Here is a 23,628-nt window from a genome sequence, read left to right on the forward strand (position 1 = left end):
GTATTGTGCAAACTTTGCTTTGTTAAACTCCTGTTTTCAAATCCTTTTCAACAAGTTCTCAGAATTTCTTTCTCCTTGCATATTGAGATTGAAATCTATTTAAAATCTGCATAGCAGGCTCCAAGATTTTCCCTGCATCCCCTGAGGCTGGCAGTCAAATTAGATGAACAATGAGACTTCCACCAGAAGCACATGACTGTGCTATGCTTTCATGTTGAGGATCCTGCAGACACACTCCTTCCTAGCCCAGCTGAAACCTTGCAATGTTCCAGTCCAAAGAAGGTGATTCAGCTTCCTGCTTTTTCCTCACATAGAGGAGACCAGTTTCCTGTTGTTTTCCATGGATGCAGACCCCTCTCCTTTTATGGGACATTCTCCCATTTCTGACACACACTGTCCTACCTTCCTGTTTGTTCCTTACAGTAGCTGCATTAATTTGGAGTGGAGGCCAACAGCACACAGCTGTCAACTCATAAGGCTCAGTTACATCTCAAGTAATTTAAGAGTTTCATATCTAGTAAGATATTTTTAATGAAACAGCATTTCTTTCCAGCAACTATTTTTTTTTTCTGTGAAGACCTGCTGTAGTTTTCTCAAAGTTTGCATTCGACAGAGAAAAGGAGTCTTTTCTCAAAAGTATACAGATTCCTGTATGTAGTTAGTGTGACACTGCCATGAGACCTGCAGCTGCAGATTTCAATTTGAATTAAAATATCTGTGAGAGAGACTGGTGCATACTTTTTCTTGTCTTCATCAACAGCAAAATACTGCCATTTGAGAAAACTGTTTTTTTAAATGAACCCTTTGTACAAGTGACACAGGTTTAGGAAATATTCTCACTAATTAAGGACAGCATGTGCAAGAGAAACTCATGTAAAATACACTCTTGGTGAGTTTACAAATTGAAGCTGGTAATGAAAATCAGGCATGGTGTGATTTTGAAAGAAGCATTTGTTCAGATTACAGAATCCAGAGCCAGGAAACCCAGTGTCTCATACCAGCCACTGTGCTGGCCCCTCATGTGACTTTGGGCAAGTCAATTATTGTATCTTTATATACATCATTGTACAGTGTCCACATTGTGTCATTTGACTTTCAGAACTTCCAGAAAAACCAGGATAATACCTGTCAGAGAGAAGCTTTCAGTATTCATTTTTTATTGTTTTGCAAAGTGCTTCCAAAAAGCAAGATGTATTTGTTAAACACCGCTGCCACATTGATTAGATAAATGTAGTGGACTTGGCATAGCACTTTCAGATGAGTCAGGGACAAACCAGTAACCAAATATTTAGAGCCAGATAGGGTTGCACTGATAGAGTTTGATATTGCACAGCTCTTCTGTGTCTTTACAGAAGGGTCACAAAAAAAACTGTTTTGAAGGGAGGTACCGCAAAACTTTTCCAATTGCATCAGCCCCTGGCAGCCTCTGGGGATGCTACTCTCAGGCACATCCTGAGTGAGGTGGGGAGGGAGGCCCAGGCTCACTGGGGCTATTCATGTGAGAGCTGGAGCAGAACTGACTTCTCAGTAATGAGCTTTATGCTCACGGTAGCGGATAATGACAATTTTTCTTATGAGTGTCTAAAGCTGTTTCATTGGGAGGTCACAGAGAGCAAATCTGCTGATAAATGGAAAGGTGATAAAAATCTATAAGGATGGAAAGATGTGCCTAATCATCTGTCTGCATGACCCCCATCACTGAGATACTTGGAAGTCTAACAAACCACTAATCACTTGCTAGCAGTCCTGCATGGCCATGCAGGGAGCTGAGACACTGACACACTGCATATCCTGAACTTCACTGCAGATAATGGACAGACACATTTTTTGAAAAGTTCTGCATAATATTTTTCTCAAGGTCACATAGAAAATCTTTGAGAAACAGGGAAACAGCAGGCCAGTCCAGGAAAAAGACACAAAATTACTCAAATTATGGTTCAATAGCTAGGGCATCACATTAGGTCATTTTCAGCTGCTCTAGGCTTTGCATAAACAATTCCTGTGGCCCATTACTACTTAGACATTAACTGGCTTTTGGATTTGGGAAATAGTGCTGACCAACCTGACTAAACCTTATTCCTCATTTCTAATCAGATGATAGCAACTAAACAGTTCAGCAGACTATTTCTCACCTGAAGAGAGATAAAAAAAGAAAGAAAAAATACTTACAACAGGTTTGTTTCCCTCCTTCAGTGTAATCCAGTCCTCTCCATTGGAGCTGACATCAACACGATATGTTTTCAGATAATATTCTTTTTTTGTTTCTTTTGAGATGGCTCCTTGGGTCCCAATTCCAGAAACAAAGCGGAGAAGGCCCAGGTCTACCTGTGGTCGAGAATAATTCGGAATGTGAGGACAGCCAGTTCAGAGCATAACAACATTGCAGCAGTGGAACCTTCTCTACCTCACCCTGATTCAGAAAAATAATAAGGATTTTATATTAAGCAAACTGCAAAATATTGTTGACAATAACATAGACATAATCTCTTCTTTTGTAAACGGTGTCATCACAGAGGACAGGGAAATTTGCATAATTAGCCAGGAATGTTATTCACACACCAGAGAATTTGCTCTCCTTTGTGAGGGGGGAACCAGAGACACCCTCAGTGCAAGTGGGAACCACCAGACTGCAGAGGAGTTACTGGGGAAATTCCTCAAGGACCAGTCTGCTGAACAACCTTACTTAATACTTTCATTAAGCACTTCTGTAGATGCTAATGAAATTCCCTAAGGACACTAAGCTGCCAGGTGTTGCCAATGCAGAGGAGACTCATGCAGTGAGAACTGAGTGACCCTGAGGACTGCAGCAGTAGAAATGGGAATTTACTAGGATAATGTCAAAGTTGTGCACTTAGGGAATGATAACAAGAATTCTGCTAAAACCCAGATCATCACTTGCAAATAGAAGAGAAGAACCCCAATGTATATTAGTCTGTCACAAGATAAGTACAAATCACTGTGTGATTTTGTCTGGAAAAAGGCAAATTAGTTGCTGGTACTGTATGATGTATTTGAGGAAAAAAGAAAGAAGCATTAGCACAAGTGCAGTAATTCCGTTCCAACTGTCCAATGCCATGAACTTCTATCATTAGAAAACAATGTCATTTTGAACTCACTGGAGAAATGCACATGAATTTGTGTTAGAGGTCATCTTTCCTGTTCACCCTTCTCTCTTTCTTCTTCTCTCATGGAAATACATTGTCCATAGCAAATGGACAAGTGATTTAGGTTAACCTTGCTTTCCCCCATTATTTATTTTTCATCCAGGTATTTTCCTTATCTAGTTCATAATGTGGCATCATAGAAGCATTAACATATTTGGGAGAATGATGTGGGATGCAGGAATACAGCTACTCAAATAGCTGGCTACTCTGTTCTGCTGGCAAGAAAAACTCTTATCCCAGTGCATAAGTCCAGCTGCCAAATAGAAACTGGGCACAAAACCTTCTCACAGTCAGGTTGCTGACCACAGTTTTGAAACCTCTGCCATTTCCTTACAGCCTCTTTTAACCATAACAACAAACTGATTAAAATAAAATTCTTCACCCTCTTTCTCTGCAGTTAGGATCTTCTCTTTGTTTCGCAAAACAGGTAATTTAATTTCAGTAAAAAATGACACTATTCACAAAAAAATTAATCACTGTAATTTATTCTCCTAACTTCAGTTGTCCAGAGTTTAGTAGGTTAATAATAGGTTGAATTAACCCTTCTCAAGTGAATGTCCCCATGAATGTCCCAGGCTTTTTCACTGTTTCCAAAGTACGTAGGATGCAGAATATATGTGTCCTGTGTCCCACAGGCATCCTTTTTCCTGGATGTATGTCATATATCCAAAGGCACTGGAGCAGTTAAATCAACATGCTCTGCATTCTCTCTCAAGGCTGAAGGAAGTGCTATTGAGGACAATGTCTGCTCTCTCAGTGCCCATGTCATATGCAAGGCATTTTGGAGTCTTCCAACACAAGAATAGCAGCCTTGTGTGTGACAGATAGAACTGGCTTTCAGGGCAAAGCCCCTGCCCCAGTTTGTAAGGCTAATAAAGTCTATATGTAACATTTTAGCCCTTGTCTTTAGGAGTGAAATACTGCAACGTTTTGTTTTTGTGTGATAAAAAAAAAAAAAAAAAAAAAAAGCAGTCCTAAAAAAAAATAAATCCCAGCACCACCTCACAAAAACAATCAAGTGATTTAAAGTAACTGGAGAGTCTCAGATGTTAGATTGTTGCAATCTGAAAGTTAATGGGGGAATCTGGGCATCATTGCTCTGAGCAATCTCAGCTTAACTTCAAATGCTCTCCAAGCTGTACTCTGCTGATTGTAAAGTGTGCTGCACTGAGTTATGTCCAATACCACATTCACTTCCAGGCTGAAGTGCACTTGAAAATCTGGAAGTCTGAGGGAGCGCAGAGATAAGTTATTTAAATGATCTGCTTCTCTTACAATTTGAAACAGCTCTTCAGTTTTGAAATGATTAGGGTCCCAAGCCTGTACCATTCCAACTGATTTGAAATTATTCTAGTAGAGGCTTTTTAATATACAGTAAGTACTTCATTGTGAATAAAGTCATGCAATGGCCTACTACAAGAGTTCTAGGTATTTGAAGCCAAGTTAAAATTTAACATTGGTGGCTTAGGGATATTTGATTATTTGATGCCTGACTTAACAATTGCTGCCAGTAACTGACCATTCAGGCCTCAGACTTGTCCTGTCAGAAAACTTCAGGCCCCCAGATTTTTCTTGGTCCCAAATTCTGGGGTTCAATACACCTTCTTAACTCCAGGGCACTGAATACAGCATCCATCTTACTGCCCAGAATTAAGCCGCAAACACAACGGATATAGACATGTACTTTCACATCTAAAACCTGGCAGAACTCTCTCACTGGGAGAGAGGGAGACTCTGAGAGGGCTTCTGATTTATTGCCTACAAGTAAGGAAGGAAAGGCAATCTCATTAGCTCTCCTGGCTCCAGTAACTGAGAAGGACATTACTGGAGGAAGGAGGGCTCTCTTTGTCAGGGAGCACATCTCTTCACATAGATGTGCTCTCTTTCCAGGTCAGCAAATCTTTATGTGCTCTTGAAAACTGGAACTGTGTCAATAGTAGTCCTCTCCTGGAGTGCCTGGAGTCTGACAGCTCGAGTACTCATCACAGCTTTAAATCCCTTGCAAAAGCAAGCTATGACCCCAGACCTGCTGCATGCCAGGGGCTGTTTGCTCACAAGCTGATAGAGGAAAGAAGAATAACATCTCTCCATTGGTGTTTTTTAAGAAAGAAGCAGTGCAAACAAGAAAGGTGAGATTAAACAACAGAGAAGCAGAAGGGTCTCCTGGAATTTTAAGTACTAACTCTGTGTCAGGGAAAAGGTCCAGGAGAGGTAGGTAGGGTTTAAGGCATTTACTTCCCTCTGACAGTTCTTTGCAGTGGCCTCCGGAGGGGAACTGCTCCTCTCCAGGTGCATGCAAACAGAATTGCAGCACTGTGCAGCCCTCGGTGGTGCCTAAGTATGTTTGCAAATTAAGCTCTAAATGTAGCAATCTTCTGTAAGTAAGGTGATAGAAATGAATTATGTAGAAGACTACCCCAGAAACTGCATGACACATTTTAATGGGCTGTTAAGCTCCCCCTCATTAATCACTTTGTGATGCATTTTGTTTTTGTTACAATGTTTTTTGAAACTTTGCTTTCTACAAAATGCAAAAAGTTGTCCATAAAACACAGATTCTAAATGTCACTGGGACTGTTCAAAACTGAAGTTCAGCCACACCAATAGCTAGTAACAACTGGAACCTGAAGTGTAGCTGTGATAAGCTGTGATAAGACACAGATCTTCTCTATTTTTCCCAGAGGAATCAGTGCAGAGGGTAATAGCTCTGGAACAGCTGTGTCACCAGACAGGAATTCTTTTGCATTTTGAAGGCCTATGTCTATGGAGTCCACCTCTCTGTGTAAGTTCCAGTCAACACAGTACGTCCTCTTCAAAGAAGTCTCCAAGTGTTAACATGACCAGAGGTAACCATTTTTCTCAGATGCAGGCTACTCCAGCTATGATTGTAATATAAGTCTTTAATAACTAGCTTTTTGTTTTGGCCTTCTTGGTCCTTTTTGTTTCAAGAACTTGTGTTTCATGTTAGAGTGACTGTGAAGAGATGTGGTGTTGAAATACGGTACTTTTGAAGATGAACATCAAATATATTTCCCTGCAATTATTTGACATTTAACATTCTGCACATATGATAAACAAACATCTGGTATTTATTTTAGAAAATGCAAGCGATTTTGTAAGTTATTGCAAGCCTTATGGCTGTGATCTGAGATAGGCAGCTGTCTCCAAACCTGAAATCTTCTCATTTCATTTCCATGACCAGAGTTACAGCTTTGACTAACAGTAGCATGTTTCAAGTTTTTTGGTTGTTTTTTTTTTTTTTTTTAATTTTTCACTTTCATTCAGATTAAAAAGCATATCTCTCTTGGAAAATGATGCCTAAGGGCCTTATCCAAAACAGCCTTTGAGAGTTGCCTGTGCTGCAATGTGAACATATTTATTTGAAAGTGCAAGTCTGGGAGCAGACTTGCCTATAGGAATGGGCTCCCAACTTACAAAAATTTAGGAGCATGTTGAGTGTGTATTTTTTTTTCCAGGAGAGAAATGTTCATCTTTTTTTTCAAAAAAGCCTCACTTGTTCCTATTTCTAAAATAAACTTATTTCCTACAAGAGCATATTGCAAGGCACTATCTGTTTCTACATATGAATTACTTCTTCTCTATTTATTCTGCAATATCTCCTAGCATCCACGAGAAATATTCTTATTCTATATTACTGTCTCCAAAAAATGCAGGTGGGTGACACATTTTTAAGACAAAGATACGCAAGGGGTGACAAACACATTTTATTTGAGACCAGTTAAGGGGAAGGAAAAAATAGCATTTATGTCTGCACAATGCATCACATAGCAAATCTGAGCAAACTGCTGCATAAAGAACGACACACAACATACACGGCTTGAAATTAATATTGCTGCTTCCTGTTGTCATACATAACTAGATTGCACTATGGAAAACCTTATCTTCAGAATGAAAATCTGCCTTGTTAAATAAAATACAGTCATTGAGGGAGCTGTAGCAAGGGAGCAGTTTTGCCAGCTTTTAACACTCCTACTGTAGGTCTGTTCAACAGCCTGAGAAAATAAAGTACTGAGTGCTGGAGTTTGATTAACAACAGGAAGCTTTTTGTTGTGGGCATCTCTTGTGGCTTGAAAAGCTGAACAATCCATCACTTGACACAGCATACCAAAGCAAATATTTTTAGAGAACCGTGTCATTTCCCTAGATAGCATACAGTGCTCTGAGTCAGATTAACTGTTGTGACGCTTCACTGTTCTGTCAAATATTTAATTAAGCAAGAGTTGATCTATTTTCTTAACATGGCTGTTGATTTGGCCAATCATGCTTTCTCATGAGGTATATACAACTATGACTTAATTCCTTAATTTCTTAGATTGCAATGCTAAGTAGAAATGGGACAGGCTCCAGTAGAAATTCTGAAAATAGTCTAATTAATTTGGTTGGAAATTTACTTCCAAAAGTTTCATTCTTGAAATGAGTAGTCATTACAAGAGCACAACTCCTTGATTAATGACGGGTTGTAAATATTCATCCTGGATTTAAGTGCAAATAGTTCAGCCTGTAAACTACCTTAGATCTTTGTGTAAAACTCTCAGTGACACTTGTGGCAGCTCCTAAAGAAAGTGGGGAGAAAATATTGTTCTTATTAAGATCTCTCCTGAGTCACTGAAGTCTTTCTCATTGACCTTGACAGCAACATCATGAAAACCCCAAAAGGGAACGGAGCTAATCACATTCTCAACTTGTAGTCTGTGCCTAACAACTGTCCCCAGTCAGCATGTTTTACTAAAATGATGCTTATGTGACTTGGCAAAAATGGGGAAGCATGGAAGAAGAGATGAGCAAACATTCAAGCCAAAGACACAGGAATTCTTGGCAGCAAAAGAGAAATGAACCTTTCTTTAGCAGTTGAAATATATATTCCTCACAATCTTTACCTTCTGCTCAAATCCCTTTCTGCAGAATTAAAAAAACACAAGCGTAAAGGTTCACCCAACTGAAACAAAGAAGAGTCAAAAGATGCTATCAAGTTGAGCTACTGATGCTGTGGTCACAGGATTATGTACAGTAACTTTTCTCAGAAACACATCAGCCAGTTTCTAAAGGAGAAAATTTAGGATAATGGTGAAAAAGTATGACCGATAAACATAAGAGAACCTCAGTCATCATTATGAGGCTGATTCAAGAAGGAAAAGATGCAGAAAGCATAAGAAAAATGAAATCCAGAAACATAAAGGATAAAAAAGACAAGAAAAGAATAAAAGAAAAAGCTTCTGTGTCTCTGACAGAGAAAAGATAATGCTTGTGTGGGCTGTGTTGCATCTGGATTCATGGCACATTCTCCCACTCTTATGTTAATTTTTTTTTGCATAAATCAGAAGCAACTAATTAAAAAAGAAATATTTAATTCTGACATGTTCTTTGAACTGGTGTTCCATCTGGTTCTGTTTGAATAGTAAAATCTGCTGTAGTCATAAAAATTGGCAAGCAGCACTCTGGTAAAGAGAAACAAAAGAGACTCAGTACAGCAGGTTAATACACTAGCATTTTAACTGGAGACATTTCCAGAATTCAGCAAACCGAATCGCTGCAGTGTGGAAACCATAAAGATCAGATGCGAGAGAGGAACGCTGCGAGGGGCCGGGAGCGGCGCTGCCACCGTCCCTCGAGCTCTGTGTGACACTTGGGGTGCGGGTCCCCACAGGAGCCTGGCTCACAGGCGAGGGCAGCGCGCTGCTCCCCGCGACACGGAGGGTGGGATTCATCCAGGGCACACGCAGGGAACAGGGAACGATCCCCCTGCTCCTCATTTGCAAGCTCCATCTCACGCATTCATGTGGCGCTTTGATGCAACGCCATCGTTATTCAGGAGACTCAGAAAATACCTTTTTCCTAATTTATTTTTCTTACTTGAACACTATTTAAAACCTGAACACCAAGATACAATAAACTCTGATAACAAAGGGAGGAAAATGTAATCGTATTGGGTTTTCTATAGACTCTGGGATCTAAGCAATCAGCATCTTATGCCATTCACATCCTCTCTGTAGCAATGGAGAGAAAGGCTGATTAACTCCCAGTGCTTTAGAAAAAGATTGTTTTACATCTTGCAGGAACATATCTTGCTGTGAAATATTACTTCTTTTAAAATGAAAACCTTTGCTTCAGCACTACATTAACTTGCAAATGGATAACCTAAGACATGTACAATGACTTGGTCAAAAAAAAGGAGGAATGTGAATGGCCCCTTTCTCCAGCTAAGATACTTAGGAACCCTTGCTGAGCAATAAATGAGTCAGGAACGTAATACTTTTAATTAACGTTTTCTGAATACTTATTTGTAATTTACATTTAATTTTAAACCTGAGCTTAATCCTCTGATCTGGAATGAAGACAACTATTTAGTGCAGTTTGAATGTGACCTTCCCTGGTTTGTGTAAGAAACTATAGAAAAGGGAAACTCTATAGCAATACTTGCAGAACCACTCTTTACTGAAAGAAGGACATAATTGTAGGACTTTCTTTCCCCTAAGTGTACCGAGCAACTAATGCACAAATGGGAAACAAGTAATCCAAAGCTTCTCTCTCAGACTTCTTCACATGAGAATAACCAGACTTTGGGTGGAAAAGACATGAATTTTGCCTATATAGGTTTTTTTTTTTTTTGTTTTTTTTTGTTTTTTTTTTTTTTTTTGTGCCAGCTGCTGTCCTGTCAAAATCAGAGGGTACAGGCAGAAGGGCTTGATTTATAGTTCTGGTATTTTGAGTATAATGACAATACTACATGTGTAAACACACAGTAATAACTTCTCCTTCCTGTTTCACAGCATACCTATGCTAATGGTAGGAAGCTGCTAAGCAAGGGATGATATACTGTGCAAAATTAAACCTCTCCTGGCTCAGACAGCACACCTTGATGGCATAGATAGATCTGACTGTGCAATCACTGTGTTCAGCGTCAGTTCCACTGAAATAACTGGAATTTACTACACTCAGATATTTTTGAGAGTTCAGGCTTTGGGTTTTCTATAAAAAAACACAGCAAAATGAGGAAAAAGTGCCAGTATCTGTGGTATAATACTTTTTAAGCCTAATTTCACTGGAATAGGTGTATAACCTGTGTCACATGGAAATACATGTATTTTCTTTTGATCAGCTTTCTCATCTTGGAAAATCGGCAGAGCCTCTTTAAAGCAGTCATTCACCCACAGGAGTCTGCATTCATTTATTCTCTGTTAAATGGAACTGTCAGTTTTGTTGCACCAAAATTCAATTTTCTATTTCATACACATTGTATATGATGATTTTAATTTACTGCTGGGTCACAAAGCAAGTCACTGCTTTTTTAAAATATGAGTTTTTGCTATCTTCTAGAAAAATGTCAGGTAGCTACAGTTAGAGAGGGTGGTGAGGGTGCTGCAAAGGTATGGTGAAAAATGAGAGACAGACTGCACATGCAAAGATCATTTCACTTTTTCTGGTATGTCCCTCACAGCTCTGAGGAAATGAACACAGGTAGATTAAACATTTCTGAGGCTGTGATTTGGAAGACCACTGAGAGTGGTGCTCTTGTCCTGCACTGGAGGAGGAAGAGGGACAGCAGAAGGGATGGAACAGGTCACCAACTACCAAGACAACTTCCCCCAAGTGCTAAAGCAAGCCAGGGAGACTGGCTGCCCCCAGCTCTGTCCTTCCCTCAACAAAGTATGCTCAAAATTCAGGCAGGAGGATTTTATTTCTAGGATTTCTTTGGCCAGATAATGGTGCCTGGTTTTTGTACCCCCACTGTATCTAAAAGTTACTCTATCTGCAGTTATGTAAAGAGAGAAGCTATTGATTTCTAAGTGCTGTGGCTTTTAAAAATAAACACAGGATGTATTTTCTCAGTTAAGCATATCATGAAAGAGGGGGAACCCTCCTATGGACAGTGTCTTGGGGTGACTTTATGATACTGGTATCCCCAATCGTCTGGTTTATGTTATATATTAAGTTCTGCACCTTTAAGACTGGCTTTGAGAGCAAGAGAGGGGGAAGAAGAAGCGCGCAGTTTGTGTTAAGGATAAACATCACTCCCACACATCCCGCTCCTGGACTGTGGTGTCTGCAGCACGGACAGACAGCGGGACAGAGCTTCTCTCTGGCTTTTAGTTAGTTCTAGCTAGCTGAGGCAGAGGAGTTCCCTGGACCTTTTTTTTTTTCCTTTTCTTGGATCTGTTCACATCTGCTCTGGACTGAACACCCAGCCAAACCCCGGGAGCTCACGCCTGGGGCCCACCGGGGCCTGGGCCTCGGCACTTTCCAGCGCCGGAGGGACTGATAAGAACCTGAGCGAGCCGAGCTACACCACATGAAAAGGACTTTTCTTCCTAGACTTGCCATCCCATCGAACAGCAAGAGGTTTTATTATTTAATATTATTCAATTTCTGTTAAATAAACAGCTTTTTCCACTTCTCTCCAAGGAATCTTTTTTTCCTTTCCCGGACCAGTTGGTGGGGAGGGGGCATTTCCCTGGGGAAATCCCCATTTGGAGTTTTCCTTCCTAATTTGCCCTAAACTAGGACAGACAGCTAATTTTTAAGGTCTGATAAGAACATTTAAAAATTATTCTGTGCTATGTTAGCCCTTCAGTCCATAGCCTGGAGTTAATAGTATTTGCATTGGAGAAGAACTTGCTCCTGTATCTGTTATGGCTGAAAGACACTTTAGTCTTTAGTACAATAATCTGTAACCTAAATACAACCAGTTAAAATATACTCTGGTTTGATATGTGATAGGACAGAGCGATCCTTTCATCATCTTCAAGAGGATCAACATCAGAAATGGGTTTAGCTGAAGTGTTCAACACAGAATGCTGCAAAGAAGAGAAAGACCAGACTACTACACAGGTACAGCTGGTTGGTGAAGTTATGTGTAAACAGCACTTCCCTGATGAGAAGCCAGTTGTGCCTGAAAACACAGGAACTGAATCTCAGCTTAATGTTTGGTCAACTGTATTTTCTCTGCTAGCAGCTTTTGTTTACCAGTCAGGTCTGGAGGTTATTCTGATGCCTTTTTAAGGACTTTTTTTTAAAAACCTTAAATGAAAACATTAGAGGCAAAGACAAAATGAAATTGTTTCCTTTTTGAAAGATACTTTTTTTTTCTTTTTTCAGCAGGGGAGGGGAAAAGACAAATTGCTTTCTGAAGGGCAGGTATTTACCACTTGGAAGAAATCTCATTTACCCTTCCACTCTACCTATTTTGCTACTGCTGTGAAAATGTCACCTAATGGGCAGAACAGAATTGAACTGGGACAGAAAAGCAGGATGACAGGGGAGGTAAATAATAGCTCAGCAACTGAAAATCTGGAGCATGGATGCTGGGATGGGGAAGGACCCATAGGACTCATGAACTCTACAGCTTCATACTACTGTGCAGGTGTGGAAAGAGTGAATAAAAATGCATAATCGTCTCTGCAAAGCACTCAGCAGCACAGCTCTCATCTCCAGCCCTGGCTGGCCCCGTGAGAACAGAGACCTTTAGCTCAGTAATAAGTCTGCTTATTATAACACACCTCAGCTGTGTGCTCCTACCCAAGGCTCTGTTTCTAGCCACTGCCCTTAGTCACTTAACTTCTAGCCTTGAGCTTTACCTCACCCTCAGTCTGACACCTGCCAAGTCTTGTAGATTAATTTATTTCTGCCAGACCCAGAAAAATCTCCCTCTGAGGTACCTTCCTTCACGTCTGCAGAAGGTCCTGGCTGTGGTGTTGCTTAAGATGTGTTGCTTGGTACTGGGTGGGCAAGGCTGCCTCAGCCCCCACAGGGTCTGCAAACCATCTGGGAGAGAGCTCCCCGACCCAGCAGAATGGCACAAACAACTGATTTCTTAGCCTGATGGCAGCTTAAAACCCAGCAAATTACAACAAATATTTTGAGTCAAGCCAAACATGTGAACTTGGTGGATGAAAAAAACCCCAAACAAACAAAAACAAAAGAGAGAGAAGAATCACTTTGTACAGAGTAAGTGGATTTAATTTCTGTGAAATAAAGAACAAGATGTGATTTTAAAAAGCCCAAAAACTAAATGAAACAAGCCTGTGGTGGTTAGTTTAAAACTAGTTTTAGTTTTGATTTACGGATTTTAATTTCTTTGCCTCGTGGAACCAACTAAAATGAGATAAATTTACAAAATTATTTTATTAGTTGCTGAATCAGTGCTTTTGGTGGACACATTTTTAATTCACTATCTCAGCTCTAAAGGGCCATCTGTCTTGCAAGCCATTGAGGGGATGTAGGGCTGGACGGGGATGTGGATGCATAGGTAATTACAGAGCTACATACAAACTACAGATCTCTGCATAATGGATCCCCTGAAAAAACTGAAGCTATTATAATGATTAGGCTGGCAGTGGAGGCTCGGAGGGGCTCTGCTTCTGCTGCTCCTCCATATGTTGCACTCAGGATTGCTCGAAGTCACACAGGACCCCCCTCTGTATTAGGTCTGATGTTGAAACATGTCAGAGGGAGGTAGAGAGGATTTTCTTCTAAACTGCATTTTGCACCTGCACTTCTGGAGCAATAAGGCTGCCAATGGTTTTGCACAGTTCTCTGAGCATCTCTTCAGCCTCCCCAGAGTGATAAATCTATAGCTGGGAACTTTCTGGTACTAAAATAGCTCTTAAAGCACTTTGAATAATCAAAAAACCTTCATACTTTGTAGGGCCCTTTTATTTCTCCCTCTCCCTCTAGTCTAATTTCAGTACTTGCCTTTGTGAAACTCTACCATTTATTCCCATGTCACAGTAAATAAAGGTATGAATGTATCCTGCTGGGTCAATTAACCCCGGTTCTGTGTTGTGTCACAGTCTGTGCTAGCTGTGATTTCCAGAAAGGAATATTCTTTTGTCATTCTTTGCCCATGTGCAAAGCATGTTAAGACTGCTAAGATAACTGTAACACTTTTCCACACAAAGCTAACTCTGCTTTTTGTGATTTCTGGAGTGCAGTTATGAACTGTAAAATGACATGAACCAAATTCATGACTTGTAATTTAAAGTGGTAGAGAAGACAAAAGGACTGACGGTTTTTGTGCTTTAATGTCAGTGTGCTCCCTAATGATGGGCAAGCCCCACCACAAAGCCTTGAACTCCAGCTCTCAGGCAGTCCTTCAAAGGCCAGGAGAACTGGGAGGCTGAGATTTCCCAGTTTTCATGTTATCCTATGCTGTAATATGCTGCCCTTCACTTCTGTACCAAGCTCCAAAAGAAACATAAATAATAAAAATAATAGGCATTGTTGACTAGCACACCCATGAGCTTTTATGTGAAATATTTAGATAAGTTTGCCAGGTAAAGTCAGCCTAAACATCTACCTGAAATAAGAATAAACATGTTAATGAAACAAATGTGCTGTGCAGCAGCAATTATAAATACTGACTATGTTTTTAAGTGAATACCTGATAAGGAAATCAGCTATGACATAGATGAAAGGTCAAGACACCAAATGATGAACTGCAATTATTTTCAGAAGTGATATGGAAATAAATCAGTATTAATCTATATACCAGTTCACATCAGTGATGTATGCTCCTGGGTTTCGCTTACAAAGGAGCAAATAATGAAGAATGTAGGTTAAAAACTAAAGGAATGAAGACAAATGTGGAAGGAAAATTCCATCTCAGAGTTCCCTCTCAAATCTGTGAAGTAGTGTATACAGAGAAATGCTTTAAATCAATGGGAGTATATTTTCCTTGCACAGCAGAGTTAGTGTTAAATAAACAACTGATATTTCAATCAGGGAAGGCAAGGGGGATCTCCCAGGTTGTTTTTTCAAGAGACCCACTGTTGCCTCTCTGGCCTTTCTCCAAACTCCTGAATGCTGCAAGTTGCAGAGGGAGAATTTTGCAGCAGATCAGCTGACATTCCTGGGGCTGACTGGTCTAGAGGTCTCGAATTGCTGCAGGGGCTGTAGGTGACAAAGGGATGGGTGGGCAATGAGATAGAGACTGGCAGGCAGAGCCAGAGGGAGCAGACCAAGCTGCTGCTCCCTGTGCCAATCCCTGAGCCTGCAGGTTTACATGTCTGCAGGTCTGTGCCTGGCTGAAAAACCCAGCAAGTATAGATTTGGGCTGGATTAGCTGGATTTATGTCATATTAGCCAGAACACACAATAAGGAGTTCATCTTAGTGTATGGCCCTATGACAGCTGCAGAATGATGGACAATGCTCAATCCAGAGCATAATGTCTACTTTTGTTAACCCGCTGTTAACCTTTTTGAACAAATCTAACTGGCAGAGCGTGTTTATACCAGACTAGTACTTTTTAGTTTATGGCTGCAAAGTTTTGATCTGATACTAGGATTTTTAAAACTGGATTTATGGTTTTGTCCTAACCCAGCATAATGTGAACCGAACATTTTGTGCTATTAACAAACATGTTTTGGTCTCTGGGCAAACTGGAGGTCTCACTCACTGTTACAGGATGAGAGAAAAATTGTGCCACCCAGAAACTGTCATCCAGCTTGGTGGGAGCGCAAAAAGATCTGTGTTATATGCATTAGAATAAACATTTTGATAGAAAACATACAGATCCTGCAGTAAAAGCCCCCAGAAGGTGTTGCTCCTTGTGGGTTTGAAAACCCACCCCATGATGAGGATTGATGGCAGCAGAGGTTCCCAGTGACCCTGGTAATAGGCAATCAGTCTCCCCTCAAAGCCACACACGCGGGTTTCAAGTGTCTTTAGCTGAGGACACCTCTCCCTGCGGGTGCTGCTCTGGAGCTCCCCCTGCTCCTGCCCTGGGGCTCTAGCCACAACCCATGGCAGCATCCCCGAGCCACTACAGCTTGCCACGCACGATGGCCCGTGGCTCCTTCTCCGAGGACTGAGAAATAAGATGCAAAAAGGCCCCTAAATATAAAGATTTCGCATGTTATTTTTTCAGATAAGTGTAAATGTAACTGCTTTCTTAAATGCAAACATTAAATCTACTCTGTAAAAACACAATTACTGCTGCCATGGCAGGCGTCAGTCGTCCCTTTTGAAGGAATGCCTTGAAAACGCAATCATAAAATCCTTGCACATTATGGATTTCATTAACGTTATACTCCCCTAGGATTCCCAATTGCACAATAACAGGAGTTCTTTAAATTTTAAATACCACAGACAGGAACAATTTCACTAAAACCAGATGTGAAACCCTTGCATGGGCCTTCTTACTGGTTCTAAATACTGAAACTGGCTGGTAATTGATACCTATTAGCATGTTTGTTGTTCAGATTACAGAAATGGAAACACTATACTATTTTTCCTGTGAAAGGATACGTTAATGAGGGACAATGACTTACATTGCAATGGCAGTTCCCTGCTCTTGATTAAATTAAAGGGCTGGTTTTATTTTTTATTTTAAATTATGCTGTTTCAAACTGAAGGGCAGTCAAGTGTGTGAAACATAAGTGCAATAAACAAGTAGGCTGAGCTTAAGGTTGAGATGCTAATAACATCCCATATAACAATAAACTACCTTCATGCATATTTTTGGCAGCCCTTGCTCCTTCATGCATTTATTCCCTTCATATTGGAAAATTCACAGACTCATTAATGTGTTTTTAAAGAAGAAATTCAATCCAGAGTGACTCTGTTTCTGATTAAGGAGCAACTCCAAAGCTCATGTTAGTTGAGCAATTTTCAAAGTGTGTTTGAGGGTAAAAATAAAATGGAGAAAGTTCTGGCAGACTTACACTGTGACTGTACTATGGCTATTTTGAATCTAAGCTTTGACATTGATTTTCAAACAACAAAGGAAAGGAAGGGAAAGGCAACTTTCACTTAACAGAGCCCTGTAAGCAGGTGGCACTCAGATGGACTCAGGAATTCATACCGGTCAGCCACAAAGGAGCAATCTAGTTTTTTTCACAAAAGAATAGGTTTCAGGTCCACAGATGGAACTCATGCAAATCCATTACTTATAACAAGCCAACACCATTTTCCTAATTATTTTTGTCAAAATGGTCCAAAAGACTTCAAGAACTCAAAGGAGACAATAATATCTTGTGCCCTCTAGATGTCCTCTATAGATCCCAATCTCCTTTGGCTGACACTCAATGAGGTTTTCTGTTTCTTTCGTCTTAACAAAAACTTTAACCTTGAAGGGAGAGGCTAAAAGAAGGGAAAGGAAAACTATAGTATTTCCCCTACACAAAAATCCCCCAACACACTGAAGAAATTAATATTTGGAGGTGAATTTCCAAGCTGTTCTGCGCATAGCTGAACATAGCTCATATACTGTACATAGCTCATATATATGCCCTAGTTGCATATGCACATTAGCAGCTCAAAGGCAGATATCACTATTTAACCAGCTGCAGTGTTTGTGCAGGTATGGAAACCTGCAATTATGAAAAAATGAATGATTAACTGATATCACAGAACTTCTGTCTCTCAGACAAGGGCATATAGGCAGAATTTTTCACTTTGAAAGTTCTAAGTTCAGCATTGCTGTATCCTTCAGCTTTGTTTTTTTGCTATTGAATATCTAGAGTTCTGCACTTGCAGCGAAAATCCATTCATGCTGCACTGCACAAAAGCAAATACTTCACATAAATGACTAGTTTACAATAGCATGCACAACAAAGCAGAACAAAGTGACCTCAGTCCTTCACATACAAGTGCCTTCCTCCTTTTTATAAAATATTACATTTTGTTTCTATGGGTAATTTCAGAGTACTTTATCAGTTACATGTCCTTGGTTGTTTGTCTGTAAGCTCTTATGGAGATGAACATCTGTTCCCAGGGATATTTGTACAGAGGAAACATGGGACTTCAATATTTTATCCAGACACAAATTCACAACATGCACTTACTGCCAGTAAGTATCAAGACTTTGTAGAAGATGGAGGTTCATATGAACAAGGACCCTTTTATTAAGGTTTCTGGAGGTCTGAAGCCCTTAGCACCCATCTCAAGACTGTCAATTAACAAGAAAGCACTTAGAACACAGTTGGAAGTTTGAATTATCAACGCCAGTATAGAATTAAACCACGATAAAATAAGCATAATTAGAGCCAAATAAAAATGATCAGAACCAAAGATGAGTTAAGGTGTTGTACCTTGTGAAAGGGGACAATATACCGAATCTCTGAGCTAGCTCAGTTCCTTCTGCTACACAGGCTGAGTGATAGAAACTACTTAGCAGTTTTTCTGTAGCACGCATAAAGCATCTCTACTCAACGCAATGAATCTTCAAGCAAGACTTGTAGGCTCAGTCCTGCCAACAGGACACAGCTACAGCCTAATTGCTCTGTGATAAAGTCTCCCTTGGGGGAGCTGGTCCCTCCTCATGGGCCCTGGCCAGCGAAGGAGATGTCCAAGGGACTGCTCAAGGAAATGCTCTGTGCTGCTTTTTCCAGACCAGGAGCTGGGTGAAGTAGATGAGGACCGTGGCATGAGCAGCACAGCATGCAAGTAACCACTGACTTTGGGGCAGATGTGGTAGCTGGAGGCAGCAAAAGGCTGCTAAAAATTTTGCTCAGTGGTTGTTTCAGGCCCTGAGCATCCTGGTGTACGGCAGGAGGAAAAGGAGGTAGAGCAATTCATGTGCTGGAGGCCTGAGGTACTCTGACCTGTTTTAAGGATAAAACCAGGAGTAGTTTGAGTTCTGTTATGTGTCTGTTATTAAAGAAGTTTATGGTCAGAAGAAGTCCTTTGAAACTTTTTCTCAGAAAGATCTAGTTCTAAGTGAAAGGATTAAAATATATATATAGGTAATATATAGGTACATAGTTATCATAACTTAATAAAGTTAATAAGCACACAGAACACGATGAACGAGATTTGACTAACTCTCTTGTTTTGATTATCTGGTCATAAATGTGCAAGTGACAGCAGAAAAGAAGGAAAAGAGGAAAAGTGGCGGTCCTCCGACCAGATGAAACACATAGAATTTGATTCTGATGCATTCCGCCCTTTTTCCATGTGCATTCCATGGATTGCAAGTGGCAATGATTAATAACAAGTCTCGCACTTAGATAAGGTTGAGGAGATTTTAATGTTTGTTCCTAAGTAATGAAAAAAGCATCAACAGATTTTTTTTTGGCCACTCTGAAGTCTGATTAGGTCCATTGTACATGACTGCCAAGAGCTCAGGATGCACAGGGGCCCCCAGGCAGGACACCTGAGAGTCCCGTTGTGTGCCAGGGATCAGAAATGAAAGATTTCCCCCTCTTTCTTCCCTTTACTAACTACTACTCTACATGTTTTTGAGCTTTCTTGCAGACATCAAACCTCACAGGAAACATCAGTGTGAACATTTGTATGAAAGGCTAATAAGGCATTGTTTTTATATGTCAGTTAGTAATTTCCTATAGAAAATAACAGAAATAGGAGGAATGTTTCAAATCTACAAACAAGTTTTCAATATTAGTATTATAGATATAATATGCTTAAGCATTTCTCTTAGTGTTTGCCAATTCAGGAAATATAATCTAGGTTTCAGGCAAGTCGTGTAAGTCAACTTAAAATTGAGGAAAAACAGTGTTTTTTCATATAATGATATTAATACTTGCCTGCTAGCATAGTTTTTTTTGTAAACAGTAATTGATATTAATAATCTGAATCTGTTCAGGAGTTATGCACCTTTCAGCTATGGACCTGATAATACAGAACAAACAAGTCCAAAGAGACTGACTGAACTCAAGGAGCCTCTTCATGGTAACAACAAATATTTTCAGGATTTCTCCTGTGTTAACAGAGCAGAGCTGAGGCAGCCCATCTCAGTAATGAATGTTGTGTTTAAGGATGTGGAAGAATAGCCACCAGACCATTATGTACCATTGAACTCATTCTGTGAGTGACACATTCTAGAAGGGACATAGGTCTTCTGAGGTGAAATCTGAGTGCATGAAAACACCACATTGTATTAACACTTAACAGTAATCAGCTAGAGACATAGCACATACTCAGTTTACTGGGACATTCCACTTTAAGTGCATGTTAAACTAATATTGACTTTTCCACTAAACCAGAATCTCTGTTATTTGTGCCCAGAAGACTGCAAAAACAATAGATGTGGGAAGCAGAAGAATTAATCTTCCTGACCTTTTCTTTTTCTATGCCTTTGGGAGTCAGTCTTTTTTTGTTTGTCTAATGAGGAATATGAGCTACTTCCCACTTGCAATGATTCTTAAATTATGTAGAAGTACTTTGCTGTCTTTTTTTTTCTTTCTTTTGCATTCTCCATATTAAATTAACTCCATAGAGTATTATTAATAACATCTTTAAAATGTTATCTTTTTACCTGTATCCATTCTCTGATAGAATCTTCCCCTGGGGTCCATCCATTCTCAGGGTAATTTAGCCGGGACCTTTCTGAAGACCAGATAGCGCTGTACTGGGAGGAGACAGTGATTTGATCAGAGTGAATTTCTCCTGACTCCATACCTAGTGGTTCCATGCACTGGAAATCTGAAGAAAAATAAATTACCATCATTATTATGGTCAGCTTTTTGATTTAGACTTTGAATAATAAAAACATTTCCCTGCTTTGAATATGAATATCTAAAGAATTTATTTTTATGTGACTTTGAATACTTTAGGAACTTTAAGTGAGGCAGTGTTTGGCTTACGGTGTCATTCTTAATACTGCCATTTGAGTTGCCATGGCAATTCCTGCAATAAAAATGCTATACAAATATTTTTAGCCCAGTATTGTGGCCATTTCAGTATAGGACAATAGAAGTGTCTATCCTAGGTTAGCAGAGACACTCCTGTGGATTCATAACATAGGACAATGTATGTTCATCTCAAAATTATGCACAAGCCCAGAACTGACAAATTAGATGACTTTATGAAAAAATTTGATTTTAAAACTATTTACTTCAGTACAAAAAATATAAAATTGTTAAAAAATATTATTAGAATTTTAGCCATTCTCTTTGGATTCTGGACTTTGGAGTGAAATAGATCAACAAAATTTGAACTCAGGCCACAAAATTATTGACTTAAGGAAATTACCACCTCTTCTGTAACATGGTGTATTGTAAATGAGTTGATCATCTCCATTCAATCTCTGTTTGCTGACACAAAAATTGCCTAGTTAATTTAGAATCAATTGACTTCCTAATCACTATAGCGAGTTCAAAGGTTGATTGGGCAGAGTGATTCAATTCTTCTCTCAGTCTTCAAAAATAAAGGCTCCAACCTCAACTAAGGCAAGAGAAGCCATTAGCTGCAGACAGATCCTCAAACCCAAGTGCTCCTGGGTCTTCATATCAGAAGTTTACCAACCCCAGTACAAGGGCAGGATAAAAAATCCCATGTGCCTATGCTTCTGTGCAAGGAATTCACAATATAGAATATAATTTATTCCTTTATTAGAATTAAAACTAAAATAACTGTGTGAAATGGAGTTAGATATATGCTCCTTTTTACTGCATCTCCTCTGGAGATGATGTTTCTCTGATAAGGGCGGGTGCTGAGCTGAAAGTTTCAAAAACCATGAATTGAACAAATGAGCTTTAAATAAACAAAGTTTTGGGTTTTCAATGAAAATTAAAGTATTGTGAAAAAAATGCTTGAATCTTTTATCAGGGATCCAAAATTTTACTTTCAGAAATGTTATCAAGGTATTTTGTAGGAAGTGTAGTTGTGGCTTCCAGTAACTGAATCAAACTAACAGCATTCCCTCTGCAATTCCCTCTCCCCCAGTTCTGTATTAGGTACATGGTAAGTACTGAAGCTGAACTACATTAGGGTAAGACTCAAAGGAAAAGACTTCTGCTTGAAATCTGAAGGAAAGCCATAAGCCGCTACAAAGAATGCAAAACCTGATAGGTGGGAGTAATATCAAAAGACCTAAAAAGTGTCTAGTTTGATTTAGACATGTTTGCTTTCCCTGTAGTCCACTGAGAGGGACAAGTAAATTCTAGAGACATCTCCCATGTCTGACTTAAGTAGATTGGGTTGTCATGTGGAGGTGACCAGACAACACAAAGAGAAAGGATGGCTGAAACTGAATGAGACCACTCCTCTAAGCCTGCAGCATATGAAATGCTTCCTCTTGACATCCAAAAGGGTTTTCATACACACTTGCTTCTGTTCTGTTGTCCTGTGTTTAAAATCTGAAGGCATCTTGGCATAGTAGATGTTATTAATTCTGACTTTGGTGTGACGGGTGCATCTACAGCCTGGGGGGGTGACTGTGGAGGTGGACATGGGGACACAAATTGTTTGTGCCTAGTTATGAAGGGAGAGGAGCAGCACCTACGTAAGGAGAAACTAAACTAGCTGAAGGTACAATGCTTTCCATCCAAGGAAGCTGTGTGTCCCCCATTGCCCGTTCCTGCCTGTGTGTAAGAAAGCTGTTAAAAAGGCAGGAGAGATGGGGAGTTACAGTTAAATTTTCTGTTTATTCATTTTGCTCTTGTCCCTTTTTTGATTAAACAAGCACATCAAATCTGTGTGAATCTGCTCAAATCTCAGTAAGACACAGAAAGGAGAGGGAGTTTGACAAAAAGTGTGTGTTTTATCACTGAGGAAAGCAATGAAATCTGCAAGGACATGGTGTAACACAGCATATTATTTTCCTGTTTCCCTCACTTCGTTTCATTCTCTGTCCAAAGGGTAAGCATGAAAATGAGTCAACTGAGAAAAAAATACGAGACAGAGAACAAAGCTTAGATAGCTTATGAAATGGTTTAACAAGAGCACATATATTAAATGGGTTCCTTTTATTCAAGAAATCGATCATCAAAACTTATTCCATGTAATAAAAGAAGGCTTTGGATAGTGCATTCATTATTCATGTTTCATTGTTTTAATGCAAGTGTTCAATTGCTCTGCATTCCTGCGTTTCCTTGGTCAGCACAGATTTTCACAATAATTATCCCAACTTCCTGGCAATACAGTGGAATAAAACTGTGAGGAGAATTCTGCTCCTTGCACTTTTCAAAGGGCAGCTGTTCTTTAAAAAAAAAAAGAAAAAAACGAAAAAAAGAAAACAGAACCAATCCTTCTCCACCATTTTATTTATTTAAGCTTTCTTTAAAGCTTTAGGGCAACACCTGGTGTGTAAGAAGACATAACAGAGAGTATTTTCCAAGAAGCTCTGTGGGATAGATAAATACTGACCTTCTGAGACACTGCTCTGTGACACACTGTAGTTTGCTGAGAAGCCCTCCTTCGCTATTGCACTGTCGGTGTAAAATACCATTGAAAGAATCCCTGTTGAAGACCGGACACGTCCTGGGTTGTTTTGCCCACAATAACGCCCGATGTGTGGGCCAACTGCAAAGAAACAGCGTACAATAGTAAACTACCAGTGCTGCTACAACAATAGGTGCCACTACAATATCCTCCCAAAGACGGTGCCTCAGCAGGAAATGGTGAACCTCTGTAACAGTTCAAAATAACAATGCCATCAATAATTCAGTGATGAACAATAAATTGTTTATCCTACCCTAGCAATCATACTTCTAAAATGCTCCAGATAGCACTCCATGAACCTCTGAAAATGTACAGAACCAAGA

General features: G+C 39.8%; 1 protein-coding gene across 6 annotated transcripts in view; it reads right to left on the minus strand.

Annotated features, from left to right (window-relative positions):
• Positions 1-23,628, minus strand: part of NRP1 (neuropilin 1) — a 122,778-nt gene that overhangs the window by 40,119 nt on the left and 59,031 nt on the right. For all 6 annotated transcript variants that reach the window (XM_088051848.1, XM_088051842.1, XM_088051836.1 and 3 more), the window contains exons 6-8: positions 23,231-23,386; positions 20,400-20,566; positions 2,170-2,325 (exon numbers count right to left, since the gene is read on the minus strand). In XM_088051848.1, coding sequence (XP_087907974.1) covers positions 2,170-2,325; positions 20,400-20,566; positions 23,231-23,386 — 479 coding nt within the window. The remainder of the gene's footprint in view (positions 1-2,169; positions 2,326-20,399; positions 20,567-23,230; positions 23,387-23,628) is intronic.

This window comes from Pseudopodoces humilis, chromosome 1 (genome assembly GCF_049639895.1).
Source record: "Pseudopodoces humilis isolate 2021_Gansu_Grassland_sample_001 chromosome 1, ASM4963989v1, whole genome shotgun sequence".
NCBI classification, from domain to species: Eukaryota; Metazoa; Chordata; class Aves; order Passeriformes; family Paridae; genus Pseudopodoces; species Pseudopodoces humilis.